General features: G+C 36.6%; 1 protein-coding gene across 1 annotated transcript in view; it reads left to right on the top strand.

Annotated features, from left to right (window-relative positions):
* The window catches only part of LOC150108611 (tetratricopeptide repeat protein 37), a 485,241-nt gene that overhangs the window by 186,087 nt on the left and 276,553 nt on the right, over positions 1-22,601 (top strand). The window contains exon 17 of the mRNA XM_090416072.1: positions 21,492-21,599. Within this exon, the coding sequence (XP_090272198.1) occupies positions 21,492-21,599 (108 nt within the window). The remainder of the gene's footprint in view (positions 1-21,491; positions 21,600-22,601) is intronic.

Genomic DNA, 22,601 nt, shown 5'->3' with positions numbered 1-22,601 from the left:
ACAATTCTATAAACTGATACATTCTAAGTGTTATATTTCATTATCTTATAATTTCACACTTTTGACACAATATTATTTGATTTTGACTAAATGCAAGTACTTTCTACTATTAAATATTCAGTTTGCTGAGTTGTGCTTGTTGAAATCTGAATGATTTGCTGAAAGGAAGTAACAAGACCATTCAGAGTTCAACAACAGGAATAAACATTGTTTCAGATGGTTTTCTTTTAGAAACAATGATGTCTATTTTTAGTATTACAATTCTTATTTTTGCTTTTAAGATACTGGATTTTCTACAGTCCTGTTTATAGTTGTTCTTAGTGAGGAACATTCCATGGGTTGAATATATACTTTCCATATGTTTAGGATTTTTAGACCATCATTATTGTTCAGATTGGGGTGGTTGATAATAATCTCACATGCTTCCTTAAATTTCCGTTCATAACATGTTTTAGTGCGATGTAGACAGCTAGTTCTTTTCCAGTCAATTCTGTGTAAGGAATTCAGGGCATGATCAGAAAGGCCAGCTTCACCATAATTATTATATTTAATGTGTCGTTAATGTTCTTTTTGTCTGATAGGAATTGTGCGTCCTGTTTCTCCTATATATGGTGTGTTGCAAGTACAATAAATCCGGTATACTCCAGGGTGGGCTAGTGGAGGGAGTGGGTCTTTGGATGAGTTGAGCAAGCTTTTTAATTTTGCAGGAGGTTTGAAGGTGGCTTTGAGGTTGTATTTTTGTAGTACTCTGTTTATTTTGTCTGATGTTCCTTTAATGTAGGAAATGGTTATAGTTTTACTGTAGTCTGGTTTGTCTTTGTTTCTTATTGAGGTTTTGTAGAGAATTTTGTTAATAGTGTTTTGGCTGTATCCGTTTTTTTGCAAAGTATTAATGATAATTTTAAATTCATCTTTCAGTGCCTGTTCGTTGGAACAGATCGCCTGAGCCCTGTTTTTTAGCGTGTTGATGACACCTAGTTTTTGTGTTGGGTCGTGGTAGGAGTTTATGTGTATATATTGTTCTGTACGTGTCGGTTTCTGGTAAACAGTGAAGGAAAGATTGCCAGAGGGAAGACGTGTGACAAGTGTATCCAGAAACGGAAGTATGTTGTGTTTTTCAATTTCAATTGTGAATTGTATGCATTTGTGTTGTTTGTTTAGTGGCTAAGGAATGTGTCTAATGTCTGGCGGCCATGGGACCAGATCACAAAAACATCATCAACGTATCTAAGCCAGACTTTGGGTTTTAGAGGGGAGGAACCTAAGGCAAGTTGCTCAAAATGTTCCATGTAAAAGTATGGAGGTATAAAAGTCTTACAATGGCTGCACTGCATAGTTCAGAGGACTGGACAGAGGGATGAATTCCAGATGATTGGAGTAGAGCTCTCATAGTACCCATATATAAAAAGGGAAATAAAACTAAATGTGTGAATTACAGAGATATTTCTCTACTAAGTGATTCCTAGCAAGATTTATGCCAGTATACTTGAGAAATGGTAAAGGATTGTTCTTCACCAAGAGAAGCTTGGTGAAGAACAAGCTGGATTCAGGCCAAATAGAGGCTGTCCAGATTAGATTTTCAATTTACGACAAATAGTTGAGAAATTATGGGAATATAACAAGGATCTGTATTTAAGTTTTGTAGATCTGGAAAAGGCATATGACAAGGTGCCAAGAAAAAAGCTATTCAAAACATTACAGTTATGTGGTGTCATTGAGACATTATATCAAGTGATACTTAGTCTTTATTTGAGTTGTAAGTCAGCAGTTAGAATTGAAGGAAGTACCAGAAGATGGTTTAATGTAAAATCTGGTGTCACACAAATATGCACGTTATCCCCTCTGTTACTCATTTTCTATATAGATCACATTATGAAGGAAAGTGGTGTTAAACCTGATATCAAAATTGGAGATGTTAATGTTAGCTCTTTGGTTTATGCAGATTTATACTTCTAAATAAATCTGCTACAAGTCTGCAAGATTCTCTTATTAAATTGAATAACTGTTGTAATAGGTATGGTATGAAGGTCAGCAATAACAAGACAAAGACAATGAAAATAAGCAGAAGCATTGAAAATATCAACTGTATTGTGAATGGAGAACCTATAGAATAAGTAAAACATTTCAGCTACTTAGGCACGATTTTTAGTGAAGATAGTCAATTAAATATGGAAATAGACAACAGAATCAACAAAGGTGGTATGGTAGGAAGTCAGTTTAATAAGTTTATATGGAATAAGAGAGAAATTAGTCAAAACACTAAATTAGCTGTATAGAAGTCAGTGTTCAACCAATTTTGATTTATGGATCTGAGAGCTGGATCAGAAGTAAAACACTTGACGAAAGACTAGAGACCACAGATATGAGAGTCCTGATTAAAGATTAGGGACATGAACAGATGGCATCAATGACAATATCATATTAAAAATGATGATAATAGTTAAGAACTTGACATTGTCATCGTCATCCAGGATTGCATTATCAGAGCTAATCTCAGGTGATATGGTCACTTAAACAGAATGGGCAAGGAAGGATTAACAAAACAAGTGTTCTCTGCCAGGTTGATAGCAGAAAAAAAATACCCAGAGGAAGACCAATATATAGTGGATTGATACGGTAGAAAGTGCCTTAGAAGATAGAAATGTAAGATCTGATAATGTTGGAGTCTTGCTAGGTAACAGATTGATTAGGAAGGAAATTGTAGAAAGGAAGTTAGTAATGATGTAAATTTTTCATTAATACTATTATATCCTGTACACTCCTTGAGGGTACATGGCAAGAATTTGATGATGATGATGACTTACCATCTTCACTAAAACTGTACTCAAATGGCTGAAATGTTTTATTTGTTCTATACAGAATGCAGCTGAAGTTTTCTTTTTTGACACATTTTTTGAAAGGATGTGTGCTTTGCATTATGGAATATTAAGGCAATTGATGCAAAATCATCAGTCTCTATATACAACTAGCCTAGTCATGAAGATACTTCATGCACAAACTTTGCTTACACTTGAGCAAAGGATTAAATAAAATTATAATTTAGTTTTTGTAATCTGGTATGAGACTACATTGAGGCCTGAAGTGGCTTGAAAAATTTCTGTTTAGCAGTTAAAACAGGGTTTCCAGATTTTTTGATCTTTAGTCATCTATAGGATTAATATAATAGTTTAGAGCCTTTCATAAGTAAGGATTCTCATATTTAAAAAAAAATTATGAGAGAATTCATGAGTTCATAAACTAATACACACATACACGAATTATAGGAAGTGATGGTACGCTACGATTTAAAAGCCAGAGATTTCAAAAAAAAAGTTATTGTAAAGTATTGTAAAGTTGTTCTTAAAATAATAATATAGTATAACTTATTGCTCCTCATAACTATCTTTAAACTTCTTCTTCACAAACAGAGCACTGTGACTTCTTCTGGTAACCCATTTCACTCATAAAACACTCTCCAAGCAAAAAAAAAAAAAAAAAAAAAAAATCCTTACTCTTGCTAACCACACTCATTCATATATTCGCATTTTATGGACTCCTTGGAAAAATTTCTTCTGTATGTATCATATAAAACCACTTTATATTTCTATCATGTCTCCTCTTTACCACTTATCAATGAAACATTGTAACCTACAAATCTCATGGGAGCACTTCACAGAAATTAGCAGATAACCATTTTGATTCTCTTCGCCACTTTTTCATCTCCATCTATGCTTACTGTATTCTAGATGTGTTTTTTGCAAGTTTTATAAAGAAGGATAATAACTTCCTTTTCTATTTGTTAGTTTTTAATATCTGAGTGATCTGAGCTATGTTGCACTCTTGCAACATAACTCCCAATAAGATAAATCATATTTGGAAAAAAATTGATCTTGTATTCATTCTTAGAGGCTTACTATTTTTATGAGTATTTGCTTGTTTATTTTTAAGAGTTTACTTGTGAAGTTATTTGAAAAAGCTGTTAGTTATTATTGTACTATATTGTTTGCTATGGCACTGATGCATGGCAGAACACTGACTGATAAAACTTAACATGTGGTTTTGTTCATTGCAGTGTATATGTACAGTGAATGTAGTTGTATTTGTTGTGAAGGGTGAAAGATTAGTGGAAGGACAGCAAGACTGGTGAGCACATGTGTAAGAAGGGTTTTGAAAGCAAGTACCAGAAATATGTGACAATGAATTGATAGAAGGTGAGAGAACATCAGTTCATATGTAGGTGGAAGTATAGCTGCAGAAGCAAGCAAAGGTGAACAATCTATGGAAAAAACAATGAAAAATGAGGAGAATGAGGAGATGAAATGAATTAATGAGGAGATGAAACATGAGATAGAACATTAGAAAGCTTCTGGTATTGAGGCCACATGTTTTTAGATAAATAACAAGTTTAATAAAATAAACAAATATAACCCTACAAGTTTTGTCAGTTATCATACTTACATCATCAGGGTTACGAGCAAAAGTTATACACAAAAAAAAAAACTAGAAACAATTAATTACACACATTACATGTTATCAGAACTTCACTGTTGAAAAATTCACTCTTGAACTGGAAGATTGCAAAAAATTGTTTCTTCATATCCTTGTCAAAGTAAATGAAGAAGAAAAACGATTGACCTTCTGAGTATACAGAAAACCTACCACAAGTGGAAGATTTTTAAATGCCACTTCACATTGTCATTACAAAAGATAGGTATGATTAAAACATTACGAGATAGACCATACACTATCTCCAGTACGTTTAGAGCCTTTCTCTAAACGTACTGGAGATTAACAGGAATGACGAACTGCACTACTTGAGGCATAACCTCACCCTCAATGGTAATTATGAACTCAAGACAATCAGCAGAAGTCTTATTACACCTCTGACAGTTCCTTTACTTAAACAAGATTTTAAGAATGCAGGCGCATTCCTTACATCAAGAATGTTGAAACAAAGCAGCATTGTTCCTGGAGTACAACATTAAAGTTGATGTTTTATCATTGCATAAAATTGCATAAAATCCACCAACCCCCCCCCCCCCCCCACATCATCTAATAAAAAAACCAGGCATTTATGAGATTCATTGCTCCTGTGGCATTGCTATGCAGATCATATGGGAAGGTCTGCAGAGATCCACATATTTGAACATGTGAAAGACATTGAAAAAAGAAGACAGCATAAATCAGGTTTGACATCCTTTACAACTAACACAGGTCATCAAGTAGTTTGGGAACAAACAAAAATGCCTTGTATTGATCATAATTGTTTTACAAAAAAGTTCAAGGAAGCCTCTGAAATGCTAGGAATCCCCACATAATGTAACAAAAATCAAAGCTTAATCCTACACCAAGTTTGGTCTGCTTTCATTAAAAATATAACTATCACAGACCTAGGACATGATATTCATGATTCTACAGTATGTGACAGCAACAATTAACATTGTTTCACATGTATACAGCAATTAATTTAATTAAAAAAAAATATTTTTGTTATTATTATGGTTACTTATTTGTATGTACCAATTGTGAAGTTCTGATAACATCTAATATGTGTAGTTTTTTTTGTATATAACTTTTGCTAGTACTCCTGATGATGTACATCTGACAACTTATGAACTTGTGGGGTTGTATTTATTTATTTTATTACACTCGTTATTTTTATCTAAAAACATAATTTCAATACTGGAAGCTTTCTACAAAACTGTTAAATCATAGAAACTTACATATTCATGAGATAGAACAGTTGGAAAAACACCTAGAAAGTCATGTAGTAGACAAATGAAATAAGGAAGAAGTGTATGGGAAAAGAAAGCAGAGTATGAATGGGCATGCAAAATAAGAAGGGTAAGGTTTGTATGGGGATTCCATGATAAGAGGAGAGCATGATGAACTCATGTTTCCCAGGGGCAGAGATTAAAGGTGTTAATGAGTCTGAAATGCAAAATCAGAGAAACTAGAACTATTGAGGTGGGGAAGGAGATGCACATGCATCATTGAGGTGAGTGAGTGAGTGATAGAATGATCAAAATATGCTGAATATAGTTCCTCGGGTTCTGAAATTTACTGGAGTAGTCAATATAATGTATGAGGGAGGTTGTGGGCCGATGGATGGTGCAGTTAATGTATATTTTAATACCAGAAAGATTCAGAAAAGAAAGAGGAGTTTTTGGCATTAATTAGTTCAGCTTGGCCAAAATGTTATAGGAGTTAGTCAGACTAAGGTTTTCAGATGATAATATAATCATAAGGATGGAATGTAAGAAGTGATTTTCAGAGGGAACAGGATGGGGACAGGTGTTTTAGCAGAATTAAAGCCAAAAGAAATTAGGCAGGAGTACTGAGATACAGAGGGCAGTGCATTAAACATATTATTAAAAGTGGTTTTATGGAATTGACACACACGACTTTTTAAGTATATGACAGGAAGTGAGAAAACAAGCGCTCACCCCCCCCCCCTCCCTTTTGTAAGAGTGTGGTTAGTAAAGGGCACAAAAACTGTATTTTTCATTGAGGGTGAATAATTGGAACAGATTGCTAGACATTGTTGGGAGTGTGCTTTGTTGGTGAGATGCCCAGAACATTATTTATACAATGATAGATATTGTATGAATAATGTTCTGGGCTTCTCGTGATGACTTCATGAAGATGCCAATAATATTATAATAATCATTCAATGTTCTAACCTCCTTCAATACAGCATTTTTTTTTTTTACATAAATGTTGATGTCCCTAGAATTCTCAACATCATTCATCTTTACTTTTAAAGGATGAAAATATAGATATTCATACTTAATTATTAATTGACTTAAGGAATTCATAACATACAATAGAATATAAATTAACTTAAACTTGAATATATATTTCCAATATTTCAGCAATGTTACGTTGCCATTTTCAAAGGAACTTACAATAAAGACACATGCACGCAGGCACTACATACAGTAAATGAAGACCAAGCAGGAAGCTAGCATTTCTCCTAAAAGTCCTGATGGTGTCCCCTAGTGAGTTATGTAGGTATTCTTGGCCATTGGGCTGAAGGTCTCATGATGCATGTCTCCCAAATTTGGGGCAGTCTCATGCAACCAAATTTGTTGAGGTTTGGCATGTTTCTTAGGATTGAGGCTGATTCCATGAAAAGTCCTTTCAAACTTGAACTTGCTACGGTGTATTATTGTAGCTTTCTTCTCCTAGCAAGAGTTCTCCTAGCTGACGCAAACAAAGCCATTCAGCGCTTTAAAGAAGAGCTTTCCAATACATTAAATCACAAACTTTGGTCTATTTTATATGACGTTTCGTGCACTGCAGCAGATAAAGAATTTGAAAAAATACGCCGTCGACATATCATGAAATTTGAGAAATTAAAGAAGAGCTCGACCTCCGAACCAAAACTTCCAACCAACATTGTAGTCAACCTTTCTTCAGTTACATTGAAGGCTGCAGCACTCATCACACTATCATGTGGCCACAACTTCACCATTGCTCCCAGGAAAATACCAGTCGAGGATATAATGATCCAGATTGAACAGCGGGATCTGCCACCTTCCATACCACATCGCCAACAATATTAGACTGGATGTAGCTTGTGTTCTCACCAAAGCAAGACCACCAGAAACCAACATATCCAATAGTGAATATAAAGCTCTGCAAGAATTTAGAAAAACAAAGAAATAGTAATCACCAGAGCGGATAAGGGGAACGCCACCATAGTACTCAACCAAACGGACTAAAGAGGTAATCTTAATGCTCTATTATTAGATCGTGCTACTTACCTCCCCATTGAATACAATCCCACTAACTCACAAATTAGAAAACTGTGGAAGTTACTGACAAATTAAAACTGTTTAATTCTATTCCCCCCCCCCCATATATATATATATGGACTCCCAAAAATACATAAAGAAAATGTGCCATTACATCCCATAGTGGATGGCATTGATTCCCCCCCCCACACACACACATACAAATTAGCTAAACATTTGGCCATAGTGCTCACACACTATACTGGCAACACACCATCACACATAAAAAACTCAGCCCACTTCAAAGCCAGCATAGAAAACCTTACACTCCAACATACTGACATAATTGTCAGTTTTGACATCTCCTCCTTATTCACAAATGTCCCACTCAAGGAAACCTTAGGCCTAATCCAAGCTAAATTTCCTCCCGATATCCCAGCCCTATTTCAGTTCACAATGAACTCAGGCATACTATTTCGTTTGGCAGGGAAAATTCTACAAACAAATAGAGGGGACAGCCATGGGTTCACCACTCTCTCCACTCTTGGCCAACTTCTTTATGGAGACCTTTGAAGAGAAAGCCTTAAACTCTGCCCCACAAAAACCAACCATATGGTTTCGCTACGTTGATGATGTGTTCGCTATTTGGCCACATGGCTCTGACACACTCCTCTCCTTCTTAACACATACTTAAGCAACCAACACCCCCAGAATCAAGTTCAACCCGGGAGAAAGAGGAAAAACAACAGCTCCTTTTCCTAGACACACTAGTCGCCCACCAGCCTAATGGAACCTTGGTTTTCTCTGTTTATAGAAAATCCACCCATACAGGCAGATACATTCACCAACAATTCCCCCCCCCCCCCCGTCACAATAATATGGAGTTATTAAGACACTCTACAACAGGGCTAAACTAATCTGTTCAAATGACAGTGCCCTATCCACTGAACTAATTCACATCCTTAACACTTTTTCAGCCAGTGGCTACCCCCCAAAAAATCCAAAAAATATTGAAACCAGTACCTCCCCCCCCCCCATTCACAACCAGGATTACTCTAAATCCATCACTATTCCCTACATCCGAGGTACCTCGGAAAAAATTTACCAAAATCTAAAAAAAATCTCTTGTTACAGACCATATAGAAAATTGGCATCCCTTTCTGCTCCACTAAAGACTAACCACTTCCCCTAGAATTACCTGGTATATACCAGGTCCCTTGCAGCTGTAAGCTGTCCTACTTTGGCCAAACAGGCAGGACAGTGAATATCAGAAAAACAAAACACAGGGGACTACTACATCCGTTTTTCACATTTCTTTCACAGAATACGGTGGAAGAAAGCCACAATAATACACCGTAGCAAGTTCAAGTTTGAAAGACTTTTCATGGAATTAGCCTCAGTCCCTAAGAAACATTCCAAACCTCAACAAATTTGGTTGCATGAGACTGCCCCAAATTTGGGAGACATACATCATAAGACCTTCAGCCCAACAGCCAAGAATACCTACATAGCCCACTAGGGGACACCATCAGGACTTTTAGGAGAAATGATAGTTTCCTGCTTCATCCTCATTTACTGTATGTAGTGCCTGCATGCACGTGTCTTAATTGTAAGTTCCTTTGAAAATGGCAATGTGATGTTGCTGAAATATTGGAAATATATATTCAAGTTTAATTTAATTTATATTCTATTGTGCATTGTGAATTCCTTAAATCAATTAATAATTATGTATAACCAGCGTATGAGCCTTTCTATGAGAATTAAGATATTCATACTAAATTAACTTCTGCAGATATTCATTTCCCTCATAAACATAAATAGTTATGTTTATGAGGTTGGCAAATGTGCTCACCACCGTGAGTATATTTTGCCAACTGGGTGAGTAGCTGTAGATTGGACAAAATAGAATATTTTTGCTTATTTAATGAAAAATGACTTTCTACTCAATCATTTGAACTTGAAAAAATATAGATGCAGCATCACTGATCAGTGGTGCTACATCTATATTTTTTAAGTTCAAATGATTGAATAGAAAGTCATTTTTCATTAAATTTCTCCTGTTGACTTATTGAGATACTTGATATATATTTCTAATGTTCTGTTTCTTGTAGAAGAATGTGTGTTTTTTAATACTATTAGATCAATTTACCTGCTTCTCTATATCCAACTGTTATACTGTATTATTACTAAAATCTACCAACTACCTACAGTATTAAGGCATCTTATTTTAATGCATTTCATTGATGCCATAAATACTCTTGATCAAATACTGCATTAAAGCAAGAGAATCATATGCTTAAAGTATATTTTCCACAACCAATGTTATGCACAACATTTTATTATGCTATCGCTTTAGCAAATGATTATGCAGCCATCCACAGGAATAAGGTAATTCAAACTTTCAAAATATCAAAATTTCTGTGTATTCAAAATATTTACAAACTCATCAGATATAAGTCTTGATATATCTGATGATTATATGTATTGATAAGGTAATTTTGAAAACCAGTTATAAGTTACAAAATATTCTGTAAATATTCAAAAATGTATACGATGTAATCTATGAGGGCGGATGTAAAGGAGTTGTTAAAGAGGCAAAACTGAAGTGAGAGAAGATGAAGATTGTAAGTCTCCTACCATGCTCTGATAGAGGCGAACTGAGGAGGAGGGTGATAGTGGCCAGTGAATCTATATATAGATTGTGCAGAAGGAATGATGCAAGTTTGTTGATCTGTAGTCTCTGTTTGATGGAAGAAGGATTTGTAACAGATGATTAATGTAGATGGTTTTGGTGTTATGTGTTTGGAGAGAGAGAGAGAGCTTTGTTCATTGAGTGCTGAAGCACAAATTCAGGAAAACTTAAGCAATTAGGGTGGAAACAAGTGAGTTTTTTGTGGAGGCACCCATGAGGCGAGTGAATGAGTGTGTGAATTACAGCCAAAAGAATAGGAGACAGGAAGGAGGGTGGCTGTTCATTTGAAGCAACCTGGTATGAGAAGCCAGTAAGATGAAATATACAGTTGGTGTTGCTATAGGCATGCAGATGATGTAGTTACAAGGATTGAATGTGAAGGGTTTAGTATTTTCAGGGAAGATAGGATGGGGAGGAGTACTGCTGATGACAGTAGATGAATTACAGCCAAAAAGAATAGGAGACAGGAGGGGAGGGTGGCTGTTCACTTGAAGCTGTCTTCAAATGTGCGACCTCATCAAAGTTATAGGCATTAGTGAGATTTGGCTAGCTGCAGGTGATGTAGTTACATAGTTACAGGGATTGAATGTGAAGGGTTTAGTATTTTCAGGACGATACAGAAGATAGAATGGGGGGGAAGGACTACTAATGATAGCAGATGAATTATAGTCAAAAAGAATAGGAGGGAGAATGACTGTTCATTTGAAGCAATCTGGTATGAGATTAAAACCAGTAAGACAAAATTTACAGTTGTTGTTGCTATAGGCATGCAGATAATATAGTTACAGGGATTGAATGTGAAGGGTTTTCAGGGAAGATATAGAATATAGGATGGAGAGAGTACTGCTGATGACAGTAGATGAATTACAGCCACAAAAGAATAGGAGACAGGAGGGAGGGTGGCAGTTCACTTGAAGCTGTCTTCAAATGTGCAACCTCGTCAAAGTTATAGGCATTAGTGAGATTTGGCTAGCTTGCAGGTGATGTAGTTACATAGTTACAGGGATTGAATGTGAAGGGTTTTCAGGGAAGATATAGAATATAGGATGGAGAGAGTACTGCTGATGATAGTAGATGAATTACAACCAAAAAATAATATGAGATAGGTAGGGGGTGGCTGTTGATTTGAAGCAATCTGGTATGATATTAAAGCCAGAAAGACAAAATATATAGTTGGTTGTTACTATAGGCCAGGAAGTTCCACAGAGATCTGGAAGACACACATTGCCAAATTAGTACATCGAGTACAGGTCAAGTGATTATTATGGGGAACTTCAACTATGAAGATATAGACTGGACAGAAATAGAATTTATACACCTGCTAAGGGATAATTACTTAAGGCAGCATGTGATGGAGGGGACTAGGGGCAAGAGAATATTGGACCTGGTCATAGGATCAGAAAAATTATAACCATGGTGACAACATTGCCTCCAATTGGTGAAAGCAGATTGTAAAAGACAAGGAATATTCTATCAAGAAGGGGTACATGTGGAACTACAAGGCAGGTGATTACAACATGCTTAGGAAGAAGCTTACATCTGTATCATGGCATAAAACACTGCAGGGTAAGAATGTTAGTGGACCATGGGATATAGTTTAGGGTCATCTAGAGGAAGCAGCATTAAATTGTATACCTAGCATAAGGACGGTTAATCAGGTAGGAGTGAGAGGGCTGAGTAATATCATTAAGCACGATCTGCAGAAGAAGAAAATGCTGTAGAGAGTGTATAAAGAGAAAGGTGACTAGCAAACTCATGAACAGTACAAGACTCAGGCAAGAAAGGTGACCAGCATGGAAAGGGAGGCAAAATCAGACTATGAGAAGAATCTAGCCAAGTAGGCCAAAGGAAATCCCAAAGAATTCTTTCATTATGTGGCAAGTAAGAGGAAGGAAGAATAACTATGGAAGATTAACCTTATTGAGTGATGATGGTCATGAGGAGACAGACACAGATAAAATAGTTTAGTTACTGAGTGACCACTTTGCAAGGGTATATCATCCTAGTGAGGTTACTGCTTTAACCTATGTGACAGACACTAATTTGGGAACAGAGGTGGATGAATTGGATGTTCTTAGGATATTGCAGAATCTCAATGTAAATACAGCTGTGGGCCTAGCTGATATCTCACATAATCCTTTGCACATTGCAAGAATATGCAAGGGAACTGGCAATGCCTTTGACTAGGCTCTTTAATTTTAGTCTCAGCTCTGGTAGAGTTCCAAGAGAGTGGGAAGAGGGCAAAATGGTCTATAATTTCTCTACAATCTTAGATCTCCCTTATATAAGGGGAGTTCTAAGACTGCAGAGAAATTATAGACCAATCAGTATCTCAGGTGTTGGTGGTAAAAGTACAATTAAAAAATTAGTCAGAAAGAGAATTCAAGAATGGGTAGATAAAAAATATGGGGATCAACATGGCTTTGTGAAGGGATATGTTATGCCTTAGTAATTTACTAACTTTTTATAATAGAGTAACAGCTCAGTCGGATAAAGGAAATGGGTACACAATGATTTTGCTGGATTTTGCGAAGGCGTTTGACAGTATACCACATGGAACTCTGTTATGCAAATTAGAAGAAATGGGAACGGATATGACATTAAGTGAATAAACAGGTGGCTGCTGGACAGATATCAAAAAGTGGTATATGGAGGGACAGAATCGAGGCAAAAACAGATGAATAGTGGTGTGCTACAAGGTTCAGTGCAATGGGACCATTGTTGCTTAGTTTGTACATAAATGATATAGGAAATAACCTGAAAAGAAATATTCAGTTTGTTGAAAATGAGAAATTAGGCATAATAATAGTTAATCAAGGCAATTTGTGTGTTGAGGCTTAATTGCTGTGAGGACATTATGTTGGAGGCCTAATGATTGTATACAGCACTCAGAAAGGATTAAAACAGAATTTAATATTCTGTTATTCCTATATTTCGTCTCAGTCACTGAGACATCTTCAGGGATTGCAAAAAAACTAATGTAACATATACACAAATACCACACAATACTAAGCCAACCATGTGGATGACTCTAAAGTCCTATCTAGGTGAAGCACCCTCTATGGGCAGTTGTAGGTGGCCTGGAATGTAAGGCAGGATCTCTGATGATTAGTGTTTCCCAAATCTTTGCATTAAGCTTCCTAAGATTTAGGAAACACTAATCATCAGAGATCCCATCTTACATTCCAGGCCACCTACAACTGCCCATGGAGGGTGCTTCACCTAGATAGGACTTTAGAGTCACCCACTTGGTTGGCTTAGTATTGTGTGGTATTTGTATATATGTTACATTAGTTTTTTTGTAACCCCTGAAGATGTCTCAGTGACTGAGACGAAATATAGGAAGTATTAAATTCTGTTTTAATCCTTTCTGAGTGCTGTATACAATCCATTAAGCCTCCAGCATGATAATCAAGGCAATGTTCAATAGCTTGCAGGACGATTTACATAGGGTGTCAGTTTAATGTCAAGAAATGTAAAGTTATGCATTTTGGGATAAATAGATTACAAGCCATGTATCGATGGTACTGTGCTCCAGGAAATAGATGAAGCTAGAGATTTAGGGATGGTGGTAGACAGAGTTAAAGTTTGTAGGACACTTTGCTAAGGTAGCCACCTAAGAATACTTGGCTATTGAAGAACGCATTAGCAAGTAGAGATAAGGAAGTTATTATTCCTCTTTATAAGGTCTTGATACACCCTGGATTACTGTGCTTAAGTCTAGTCTTCTAGGTTTCTTGGGGATGAGGAAGCAGTGGAGAGGATTCAGATGCAAGTGACCAAGATGGCGAGTGGTCTGTGGAATGTTCCCTATGAGTATCGATCGAGGGTGTGTGGATTGCAGAAGTTGGTTGATAGGATAAAACAAGGAGATATGATAGAAACATTTTAGTTGCTTAAGGGTTTTATAGGATAAATACAGGGGAAATTTGTCAGAATTTGGCTAGAGGAGACCAGAACAAGGGCTCATCCCTGGAAGTTGAATAAAGGTGTGGTTAGTAGGGATGTGAGTACTAGATTTTTTGCTTGGAGCGTTGTGAATGAGTGGAATGGGTTGCCAGAGTCAGTTGTGAGTGCTTTTCTGCTAATTGATTCAAGGAGAGGTATGATTGTGTGGATAGATTTGGTCTCCCACGATGAGTCTTCTGACTCTGTGGAGGTGCCTGTATAATAATAATAATATTTTAATGTCATTGCACAATTTATAGTTTCCGTTTTCAATCCAGCTGCAAAACTACACACGCACACATATAGGGATTACAGTCAGCTGCTTACAGCAACTCTTTCAAGATCATAACATTCCTCTCCATAATTATTTAGACACATATATCAAAATAATACCATTAAAAAAATAAAAATAAAAACCCTCCAGGTACTGCATTTGTACATGCATTTCCAAATACCAAGAATTAAAAACACCACTTTATACTCTTGCTGTTTGAACTAATCCCAAAAGCATAAATTTCAACAAGACTACATAATCTTGACAGCCTGGAAGTTAAATAAGATAAAAGTACTATTCACTTTTTCCAACAAACCAAACACATTCAGAATCTAATGCTATCTAATATATGGAATATCACCTTATATGCTCCATCGTCATTCTTCTAAGGGTGATTGATCAAAACACACTCGCGATACCAAGATTTATTTCTCCACTCATGTACAATAAAAAAAATAACTAAAATGGTAAAATACCATTCCTCCCTGTTGAAATTTATACATCAATATTCCTTTATTTCAAAATCATTTGGATCATGCTCTTGGATTGGATTTTGATCCACAACTTCTTATCTTTGTAACATTTCATATTATTCTCAAACTCTGCATCTACCCCACCACATCTAGTAAGTTTGAAACAAGAATCCTCATCGGTAGATTGCATCAGTTCTCACTTATAAATTTGTTTTAGATATTTCCATTTTTTATTTGGCTCGAGAATAGGCAGCATTGAGGTTGCTCCATTGTTCCATAAATGCAATAACTTTAAATTGGAGCAACATGAATTTTATGTTTAGATAATTCACCATAAAATAAATACTTTATTACTTCAAACTCATTTGTGCATCTTCTCTACAGTTTCTGTATTTTTCATTGTTGAAGATTATCTCAAATTCAGATTATATCTGATTGATGTTCTTACATCTTAAAATCCATGAAACCACTCAAACATATGTCTATGATTTTAGAATTTCTGTTATACTTATTTTTGGCAGCTCATATATTTCTTTCGCTGTTTTGCCTTTTTAAGTTAAAATATAATATAAACACATTGCTGTTTTCCTTTAAATACAGTATTGTTTGAATGCCAAAAGTACATTTCTTGCTTAAATTGCAGTTTTGCATTGGGAGAGCTATGATTGTGCCATCACATTTTCAAGAATCTGTTCATATAACAAGCTATGTCTTTGGGAGAGTCATGATTGTGGCATCACATTTTCGAGAATCTGTTCATATAACAGGCTATGTCTATGAAATTTCAATTTTTACAAATGGTTGCATTACAGGTGTACCCTTGCTTGCATAAGTTATTCTGTGGTGTAATGAAATCTCTTGGCATGAAATATTTGCACAAATATATATACGAGGGGGGGGGGCTGGAAAGTTCTGGGAAACACCTAGAACAAAAATTATATTAAGGCAACTGATATAACCACATGAAAGAACATGCAAGGATATAAGAACATAAGTTACCTTCATAACTCTATTAGTATGTTCTTGTAGTTATATCAGTTGCTTGAATATCATTTTTGTTCTAGGTGTTTATCAGAACTTTCCAGCCCCCCCCCCCATACACACTGCTTGAAAAAAAAAAAAATAAATAAATATATATGTGCGTGTGTATACACACACACACACTGCTTGGGAAAAAAAGTCAACAAACACCATAGTGTGAGTTACAAATAGCCATGTGTGTCCACCTTAATAAGATGTAGGACCTCATTTGACTGCAACAACTGCAGCAGTCCTTTGGGGGCATACTTTCCACAAGCATATGATAGCAATCAATGGGAATTTTGGACCACCATTGTTCCTGTAGGCATGTAATGAGGTCCTGGACTGTTGTGGGGAGGACGTCTCTTGACCTCGCCCAATGCTTCAGTTCATCCCTCAGATGTTCAGTAGTGTTGAGATTAGTGATCTGTGGAGGCCAGTCAATGTAGTAACATTCACATCCACAAACCACACAGTTACAGTAGCAGCAGTCCTATGACATGATCCATTGTCTTGCTGAAAAAGACAATAGTCAGTTCCATAGAGACACTGCAATGTAGGAAGCATTGTATAGGCCAGAATGGTCAGCTACCTCTTAGAGTTCAGTGTTTGTGGTATACCACATACAGAGGCCAAGCCAGAAAAAACAGGACCGTGCCATCACACCACCACCTCTGAATTTCATAGGGTTGCATACTCTAGTAAGAGATGTTCACCAGGCATCCACCATACCCACACCTGTCCATCTGCTCGGTAGAGGGTGTAACGTAATTCATCACTCCATAACACAGCTTTCCAAGCTTCCACATTCCACTGTATACAGTCCTTGCACCACTGAAGATGATGCTGCATGTTTGTTTGGCTAATGAGGTTTTAATATTGTGGTTCTACCATGAAAATCCATGTGAGCCTCCGTTCTGAATGTTTTTTGTGCAGATTTATGTTCCAGTTGACTCTGCATTCAATGTGTCGGCGGACTGACAAATAATGGTTTTTACATACCATTCTTCATAACACCCTGTTCTCCTGATTGGTGAGTGTGGTAGGTTGTCCACTGCAAGTAGCATTTCCATCCTAGTATGATATCACTGATTGTTGACCTGGGATGGCCCAGTTTGTCAACAATTTGCCAAACAGATAGATCTGCAACATGGCATCCTATCACGTCTCTTTCAAACTCAGTTAAACCATTTCACCCGGACACAGTTGCACTGACTTGGGAGCATCATATTCATCCAATTAATACCAGCTACAAACACATGACTTGTTACATGGCACAATGCACTTTGTCCATTGACTTCTTTCCAAGCAGTGTATGATTAAATGTACATAAATGTGGTACCTTGAAGATACGAGTGCCCCAACATACGAGTTTTTTGAGATACGAGCCGTCACTTGGTCGATTTTTTGCCTTGAGTTAGATGCCAGAATTTGAGATACGAGCCTGCTTCGGAACCACCACTCTGCTCAGATTCCCGAGTCTTGCGCGTCGTTCAGTTCACTCATTCGTTCATTCTGTCGTGTTGAGTTTTAATTTTGTGTTGTTGTTTTTTTGTATGTACAGTTATTTGGCTAATTTTTTTTCGTATAACCATGCGTCCAAAGAAGGTGAGTGTAAAGAACAGTGGTGAGAAAAGGAAAAAGGTGATATCCATGGAATTAAAGCGTGAGATAATAGACAAACATGAGCAAGGTGTAAGAGTAATAGACTTGACAACGCAGTACGATCGCACTACTTCTACGATATGTACTATTCTGAAGCAGAAGGACTCGATAAAGGCTATAACTCCAGCTAAGGGCTTTAAAATTATTTCAAAGCTACGCAACTCTGTCCATGAAAAGATGGAGAACCTGCTGATTTTTTGTTCACAGTGAAGCAGCTCGCAGGAGACACTGTGACAGAGACTATAATTTGCGAGAAGGCACGAGTCATTTACGCAGATTTGCTGCAGCAGATCCCAGATACTTCAACACAGGAGGCTTCACAAGAGCAGTTCAAAGACAGTCGCAGGTGGTTCGAAAATTTCCGAAAAAGGACCGGCATTCACTCCATTGTCAGGCATGGTGAGGCAGGGAGCTCTGATTCTAAGGCAGCTGAGGAATTTGTAAAAACCTTTGCTGAATTGATCGAAGCCAAAGGATACATCCCCCGACAAGTTTTCAACTGTGACGAGACAGGGCTCTTCTGGAAGAAGCCAAGCAAAACTTACACATTTCGCACTGTGTGCAAATGCGAGTGGCGACTGCAAGATCAAGCCGCTGCTCGTATACCACTCAGAAAACCCCAGAACCTTCAAGACACATAAGGTTTTAAAAGAAAAACTGCAGGTTATGTGGAGGGCAAACCCAAAGGCGTGGGTTCACCAGGCAGTTTTTTGTGTAGTGGGTCAACTTGGTCTTTGGTCCTGCCGTTAAGGAATACCTCGTGGTCAATGACTTACCCCTGCAAGCCCTTCTCGTCCTTGACAATGCTCCTACCCACCCACCAAACTTGAGGACGACATCCTCGAGGAGTTCAACTTTATAAAAGTTCTCTACTCTCCACCCAACACCACCCCTATCCTACAGCCCATGGACCAACAGGTGATCTCCAATTTCAAGACACGTTTTACCAAACACATGTTCTGACGTTGCTTTGAGGTTACGGAGAGCACAAACCTCACCCTTCGAGAGTTCTGGAAGGACCACTACAACATTGTCATATGTCTCAAAATTATTGATATGGCCTGGCAGGGTGTTACAAAAAGGACCTTGACCTCTGCATGGAAAAAGCTGTGTCCTGAGGCTGTGGCTGAAAGGGACTTTGAAGGATTTAGACCTGAACAGGAAGTGCTGGAGGAGATTGTGTCCCTCGGAAGGTCCATGGGAACTGACGTCAATTCCGAGGAACTGACGACGGAGGAGTTGACAGAATTACACAAGCAGCAACATACGGAGGTTCTGCAGGAGATTGGTACAATCACAGAGGCAGAGGAGGTTATCTCTTCAAGTGAGATAAAGAAAGTGTTGGCAATGTGGGAAAAAGTTTCGGACTTTATTGAAAAGAAAGACCCTGAAAAAGTTGCAACTGGTCGTGCAGCGCCGCTATTTAATGACACTTGCCTAACTCATTTCAGAAACATTCTGAAAGGGAGGAAGAAACAAAGCTCCTTTGGACAGGTTTCTATTGAAACGCCCTACGGATCAAAGTGACGAAAGCGTAGCAAAAAAGAAAAAAACTAGTGAAGAAGAAAATTAAGTTAAGCAAAAGTGAAGTGAAAGAAAAAATTAATACCATACGCTAATCGGCTCCGTCAACATCTGTTTATTTCTTTAGATTCTCTTTTACATGTATGTATGCATTTTGTTTTATTTTGTTTGTATACAATGTTTGTTCATTATAAATACATTATTATAAAAAAATTGGACTGGTTTTTTTGGGGGACTGGTACTAATTTATCTCATTTTAATTAATTTCAATGGGGAAAATTGATTTGAGATACGAGCATTTTGACTTACGAGCTCGGTCATGGAATGAATTAAACTCATATCTCAAGGTACCACTGTATATCTAAATACACAAACATCTTACTTTTTAGTTTAATACCTATATTAAAAATAATGTTTATTTGTGTGTATGTGTTGTGTGTGTGTGTGTGTGTAAATACATAGACACACATTTTTTTAATTTTATACCTATATTAAATATATATATATTCCTGAGCTTCTACTCAGTTGTTATGGTGCATTTTAAAAATAGATATTTAATGACTTTAAACCGAGATAAAATATTAAGTTTTAATGAAAACTAGTTTCAGCCTTTTACAGCCTTCATCAGGTATCCACTAAAGGTAGAACACAATAATAAAAATTGAAGTTACAAAAAACTGAGAATTACAGCCAAAAATGCAGTACATAATTGACACAAAAACGTTGTATTTTTCAAGTTGTTCTATCCAACGCGTCATTGTTTGTTGTGAACTTGCAAGCACGCACACATTTTCTCGTGAACGCTAATATTGAACAACTGCAGCATGGCTATCAGGGATATTGTAACTCAAATTGCTGTTCAAATGTTCAGGATTAAGGAGGATTTCCCTGGACTCTACAATTTTCCTTTCAAACTCATCACTGCAGCAAAAAATGTTTTCGGATTTATCCCAGCAAACTGAGTGACTTTGTAGATCATCATGAGGATTATTTGAGAAAAGAACATGACTGGATAGCGCAGATGCATGTGATCTTTTATAGGAGATGTTTCTCTTATACTCCTCTATACATAGTTCAATAGATTTGTTAGTCTGTCCAAAATAAGGAATATTACAATCACACCATAACTTGTATACACCTGGATATTTCAGGTTGTGATGAATAGGCTTCAGATGGCTTATAAGAGAACGGACTTTAGGAAGTGTAGTGAAATACGTCCTGACGTTGTATTTTGTAATTTTTGTATTTTGTAATACATCCTGATGTTGTAATTCTCAGTTTTTTGTGACTTCAATTTTTATTATTGTGTTCTACCTTTAGGATACCTGATGAAGGCTATAAAAGGTGAAACTAGTTGTATCATTTTCATTAAAACTTAATTTTTTTATCTTGGTTTAAAGTCATTAAATATATATTTTTAAAAAATGCACACACACACACACACACACACACACACACACACACACACACACAAGGGGGGGGGGGGGTACCCTAAAATAACCAGAATCCGAATGTGTCATGCACACATTTTCTAGTTATGGATGATGCTGCTAGGTATTGTGAGTGTGCAGTTTTTCATGCCAGTTTGGCAAGTGGCATCATCCTGTGTGTGTGACCTGGTTCACCGTTCTGGCTGCTTTGTGATTGCACACTATCACAGACTGCAGCTGATTGTGATAGTGTGCAATGAAATCAGCAGAAATGTGGAGTAGTGAAGATTGGTTGCTGCACCATAACAATCCCCCAGCCCACACGCCATTGTCTGTCCAACAGCTCTTGACGAAAAACAACATGAGGGATTGGAAAAACCACCTCCCTATTCATCCAATCTCTCTCTCCGTGTGACTTTTTTTTTATTCCCATGGATAAAGAAAAGCATGAAAAGGGCAATGATTTGATGTGGACGAAGTGAATGAAAAGTTGCTGGAAACCATAAAAAGTATTTCAGCTAAACAGTTCCAGAACTGTTTTTAGCAGTGGAAAAAACATTGAGACAAGTGCATTGACTCACATGGAGAGTACTTTGAAGGGGACTAGAATATGGTATTATAAACTTTAATAAAATTAAAAAAAAAAAAAAAAAAAGAATTCTGGTTATTTTTGGGTACCCCCTTGTATCTATATATATATATATATATATATATATAATATGTTTGTGTATTTCTTCTCTTTCATAGTGGAAAATGGGCCTGGCTTCAACTTGGTCTCTGTCACATGAGACGTGGTAATTATACAGATGCTGTATATGCACTTCAAAATTCTCTACGCATAGATCCTACTGATAGGTAATTTATTTTCCAAAAGTTGAATTTAATTAATTTCTTAAATGATTTTTTTTAGAAATTATGATGGTATCATCATAAAGCCAGCCTTGTTAGCTGAGTGGATTGTGTCTCTTCTCCTATATGCAGTAATTCACTTAAATAAACCTGTCTTAAACCTTTCTGAGGTTTAAGGCTGACTTACAAAAGAAAAAAAAATCCCATTATAATCCCATTTTTATTGTAGAAATAATTTCATGTCATTATAATTTATTTTGTCTATAATTGGAAGTTTTTTATTGGCAAAATTATTTGAAATAATGATAATAGTTTCTCCCTGACATGATGCAATTTGTTATAGAAAGTTTTTCACTTGGTCACCTGGCTTCCACTGCTTAGATCTCAATAAAGGTTGAAACCATTCTGGGTTGTCACCCTACCTTAATGCATGCATGCATTATGGACATCTATATACAAGTAGCCTAGTATATAGTGAAGTATCTTTTTTGCATGTGAAGTATCATGAAGATACTTCATATGCAAATGTTGTGTGCATGCTCTTGAATGAACAATTAAACAAGAATATAATTTCTCGGCAGCTTAATTAATGAAATTTGGTATTTAAGATGTGAGACAACTTTCTCAAGCAGCATGTGAAAGAAAGAACTTGAGTTCAAAGAGTGTTAGATTTGTTCATAGTGTCACAAGTGGTCTTCGTTCAGAATGACTATTTTACTACCAGTTGGTGACAGTGATTATGCCGTGCTTTCTTGGGAAGTATGTAATTATATTGATGTTCCCATTAGAACTGATTACATGCTGAACTACAAGCTGAAAATTATGATCAACTTAGGAGAATACTATCTTTGGTCCCATGGTATCAGTTACTGAATGGAAAAATGCGCAATGTGAATATTTAAAAAAGTGCTTAAATGAGGTGGTATTTGAATGTATCCCTAATGTTTGAAGAATAAGTGGGTTGGGAGTGAAATGGATCTGCAGTCTTATTAAGCAAAAGATCCACAA

This window comes from Typopeltis vanoorti, chromosome 3, assembly GCF_054136105.1.
Source record: "Typopeltis vanoorti isolate ZY-2024b chromosome 3, IOZ_Tvanoo_1.0, whole genome shotgun sequence".
NCBI classification, from domain to species: Eukaryota; Metazoa; Arthropoda; class Arachnida; order Uropygi; family Thelyphonidae; genus Typopeltis; species Typopeltis vanoorti.
Note: the sequence above shows the minus strand (reverse complement) of the source record. Positions and strands in the feature narration are given on the sequence as shown.